Genomic DNA, 4,260 nt, shown 5'->3' with positions numbered 1-4,260 from the left:
AAAAAAAAAAAAAAAAGGTAGTAAGAAACGCAAAATAGAATACACGTGAGCTGAGCCCCTTTGAGAAGTCCCGGGACAGGTACTCCCTTGAAAGGGCCCCTTCCCCCGCTCTCCAAGTTGCCCCAGGAGGGGGCATCAGCACCAAGAAGGTAAACGGAAGTGAACTTGGCAAAGCTACCAAACAAAACACCCCCCCTCCCTCAACTCCCGGCCCCTCTGGGCCTCGGCCTCCTACACGTGCGACAGGGACACCTGCTTGTGGTAGGCGGCGGCCGCGGCGGCGGCTGTGGGGGGGCCCGGCGGCCCGGTCCTGCCCGTGAGCGCCGCGCTCGCCTCATAGTCCCCGGCGGCCGTGGCGCCGCCGCTCTTGTGGCCCCGCCGCGGGCGGCAGCAGCAGCGGCTAGTGAAGCGCCGCCACGACTCCACAGTCTTGCCGGACCAAATCCAGACGCCCGACGTGATGCCCACCACGAGGCACATGAAGTACTTGAGCATGAGCACCCAGTACTCGGGCTTGGCGCGCGGCTGGCCGGCGTCTGGGCCTGGGCACGCGCAGGTGAGCGCAGCCTCCCAGCTCTCGCGATAGTGCTGCTCGTACAGGTAGCAGGCCACCACGATGCTGGCCGGCACCGTGTAGAGCAGCGTGAAGATACCGATACGGATCATCAGCTTCTCCAGCTTGTCCGTCTTGGTGCCGCCCTGCTTGATGACGCTACGGATGCGGAAGAGCGACACGAAACCCGCCAGGAGGAAGAGGGTACCCACCAGCAGGTAGAGCACCAGCGGGCCCAGCACGAAGCCGCGGAGCGAGTTCAGGTTCTGGTTGCCCACGTAGCAGATGCCGGCCACCGGGTCCCCGTCCACGGAGCTCAGTGCCAGCGCTGTGATGGACTTGACGCTGGGGATGAGCCACGCGGCCAGGTGGAAGTACTGTGCATAGCTCGCGATGGCCTCGTTGCCCCACTTCATGCCAGCTGCCAAGAACCAGGTGAGCGACAGGATGACCCACCAGATGGAGCTGGCCATACCAAAGAAGTAGACCAGCAGGAAGACGACAGTGCACAGCGCAGGGCCTGTCGTCTCGTAGTGAATGTGGCTATGCTCGCGGCTGCAGGCGACACTGGCATGGCCCACCACCAGGCGCACCAGGAAGCCCAGCGACACGCACAAGTAGCAGGCGGACAGGAAGATGATGGGACGCTCAGGGTAGCGGAAGCGTTCCATGTCTATAAGGAAGGTGGCCACCGTGGTGGAGGTGGAGATGAAGCACAGCACAGACCACAGGCCAATCCAGAAGGTGGCGAACGTGCGCTCGTCGGGACTGAAGGAGGGCTGGTAGCAGGGCACCGCGCAGTTGGGCACCTGGCCCGTGCGCACCTTGTTGTAGAGCGGGTGCGACTCCTTCAGGATGGGCACGAAGGGCTCCCGGCACTTGCACACTGCGGCGCACTCGCCCCCGGAGGCCGGGGCCCCCGCTGGTCCTGGGAGGGTGGGTTTGGCCGGGAAGGGCCTGGGGGGCGCCGTGGTGGCCTCGCTGCGGTTGTAATCCATGCACAGGACCTCGGCGTCGCGGCCCAGCACCGGGAGGCGGTCGCAGCTCATGCGCTCCGGCCAGGCGAAGCCGTACTGCCGCATGAGCGGCGAGCAGCCGGCCTTGGCGCGCTCGCACACCGAGCGGCAGGGCGGCAGCGGCTTGTGGTAGTCCGGCAGGCAGATGGGCGTGTACATGGAGCACAGGAAGAAGCGCAGGTCCGGCGAGCAGTGGATCTCCACCAGCGGCCAGAATTGGTGTACCTCCAGGCCAGCCTCGTCCTGCGTGTCGTGGTTGAACTGGTTGGGCATGTGCGTCAGGTTGTAGCCGATGCCGCGGCACATGGGCACTGTGATTTCCTGGCACACTGGGGCCTTGGAGGCAGCCGCCGCCCGGCCCGCCAGCTGCGCCAGGAGCAGCAGCAGCAGCGAAGGCGGTGCGGACGGGTCAGGCCGAGCCATAGCCCCCTCCCTCCGCTCGCCTCGCCTGCCGCAGCCCGCGCGGGGCCCACGCAGCCAGGGGAGAGCGGGCCGGCCTTTCCGCCGACTTGTGTGGCGCCGGGGCTGGCAACCTGTTGGTTTCTTTTTCTCTTAAATCCGTCCAAAGATAAACTGTTTCGGGAAGGCGCTGCCTCCGCAGGCAGCGCTCTGCTCTTCGCCAGATAGGGTGGGGAGGGACGGTTAGGGCTCCGATTCCAGGGAAAGTACTCTTTAAAAAAGAAGCTGGGGGAGAAGAAAAATTGCAACCACTCCCAATTAGAGGGGAGTCAACGGCACAGTCCCCGCAAGCGCTCTCCAAATCTCTAAGTTAACGTCTCCCTTCCCTCCCCTCCACCTCCGGGAACCAAACTACTGACTCCCAGCCCATCCCCACCCCACCCCCGCCTCCCTCCACACTGGGCCCTCCGGGGTGTACCCCGGGGTCAGAGAGCTCAGCTGCCTGGAAAAGGGAGGAGGAGCCGAGCAGAGAACAGGGAGAAAGGGGAAGGCGCGGGCCCTCACCTTCGCGGATCCCAAGAGAAGCAGATAGTCGGCAGCCAGCCTGGGTGCTCCGTCCCTGGGACACTCGCTCAGAAATGCGACTTCGAGACGGGCTGGCACCCGGAAAGTTTGACGATAGGCTGGGTATCCGAGGCGCGGCACATGGCATCAGGTGAGGGCGTCTCAGAGAGGGGGTCGCACCCTGAACGCGGTCGCCACAGGCCGGTCACTCGCCCTCTCCTCCTCCGGGGCCCCCAGCATGATCCGAGCGGGGCAGAGCAGGAACAGGCCGTGCGTTCCACCGGGGTCCGGGAGCCGGACGAAGGGCAAGCGCGTCTGGCAGCACCTGGGCGAGAGGAAGGCGGTGTGCGGCAGCCAGGGGATCCCGCTGCCTCACTGCACCGCGAGCAGCCGGCGCTGGCCCCGCCAGGACTGCATGGTGCTCGCCCGCCGCCGCGTCCAGCCCGCTGATCGCCTCCTCCCCTGCAGGGGGCTCCGCGCTCCAGCGGACTCCTGGGGGCGGTGGCGGCGCTCCCGGGACGCGCCCGGCTCGGCTCCTCCCCCGCGCTCTCTCACTCTTTCGCCCACCTCCAGAGGGTTACAGAACGGTGTGCGGCGGCGACAGCAGCCGAGACACGGACGCGGGCCGACTAGCCTGTCCCGCCCCGCCGGGGTCACCTGCCTCTAAAGCCCGCCGGGAGGCCCCGCCCCTTCCCCGCCCCCTCGCGCTGGGGCTTGGTTGGTGGGCTGCCCCGCCACGTTCTCCGCGCGTCCCCGCCCACTGCCCCGCGGGCTCGGCCTCTCCCCCAGCGCCCTCCGGCCCCGCCCGGAGTTGGCCGCCGGGGAGAGCGGGCCAATAGCAGGCCGGAAAGCGATGGAGGCGGGGCGAATGCTAATCTCTCCTTCTTGAGACCCCAGGCGGGAAACCTTTGCTGGAAGTCCCTACCGAGTTCGCTGCGGGCTTCCACGGTCCGGGGCTCACTTTTCTTGTAATAGAGTAGCTCATGAACCCTTGCTTCCAGAGCCCCTACCAGGTCTCTCTGTAGCTAAAAATCCTTAGCTTCCAGCGCTTGTTTAAAAGAATTGCTCGAAGAATCATTCTTAACCGTGGCACCTGTCTCCGCTCTGCGCGGTCCTCTTACCAGGTGAGCTCACACTGAGAGAAGAGTGAAGGCTTATTGAGCCCCTACTGTGTGCCAGACAGTGCGTTAATCGTTTATATCTTAACACAAGATCTCAGATCTTTACAGTTTTGTGAGACAGGCACTCCTTACAGGTGAAGGAACAAAGGTTTTGACGTTTGACCAAGGCAACCAAGCTAATACTTTCCCAAGAAAGCCGCAACCTAGGCAATTTTCACTCCGGTATTCCGAGCGCCTGGCACATAGTAGGCGCTCAAATGGTAACTCGGGATTCGAACCCATGTAGCTGCATCCCAATGTTAACCACTCCCCCCCCCATGTACTATCTGTATCCCCCAGTGTTCAACCTTTACTTTAGCATTTCGTCACAAAATCTTAGCCGTGATAAGAAAGTGATTTTCTTTCTGTCTTTGGAAGACTCGAGAGATGTGAGCCCTTTATCAGTCGAAGTTTAAAATCCCAGGCAGTTGCAAAGTCGCCTGCAGGGAGAAGCGGCGCTGGCTCGCGGCTCGGTAATGGGTGGGCGCCTGGGTCCCCGGGGCCGCCTGCTGTTGAGCCGCGCACTCGCGCGCCTCTGAGGAGCCGGGGCGCAAGGAGCAGCCCCGGC

The 4,260-nt window shown here is 64.0% G+C and overlaps 1 protein-coding gene across 1 annotated transcript; it reads right to left on the bottom strand.

The window, feature by feature from the left end:
* Positions 1-231: 231 nt before the first annotated feature.
* FZD5 (frizzled class receptor 5) lies at positions 232-3,970 on the bottom strand. The gene is made up of 2 exons (XM_040637295.1): positions 2,533-3,970; positions 232-2,253 (listed from the first exon to the last, which is right to left on the bottom strand). The coding sequence occupies exon 2, from the start codon at positions 1,990-1,992 to the stop codon at positions 232-234; it is 1,761 nt and encodes a 586-aa protein (XP_040493229.1). The 5' UTR covers positions 1,993-2,253; positions 2,533-3,970.
* Between the last annotated feature and the right edge of the window lie 290 nt (positions 3,971-4,260).

Source organism: Ursus maritimus, unplaced genomic scaffold, assembly GCF_017311325.1.
Source record: "Ursus maritimus isolate PB19 unplaced genomic scaffold, ASM1731132v1 scaffold_1, whole genome shotgun sequence".
Lineage (NCBI taxonomy): Eukaryota > Metazoa > Chordata > Mammalia > Carnivora > Ursidae > Ursus > Ursus maritimus.
Note: the sequence above shows the minus strand (reverse complement) of the source record. Positions and strands in the feature narration are given on the sequence as shown.

Coding starts and splice junctions, on each gene's coding strand:
- FZD5 (XM_040637295.1), bottom strand. CDS start 1,992: ATGGCTCGGCCTGACCCGTCCGCACCGCCTTCGCTGCTGCTGCTGCTC.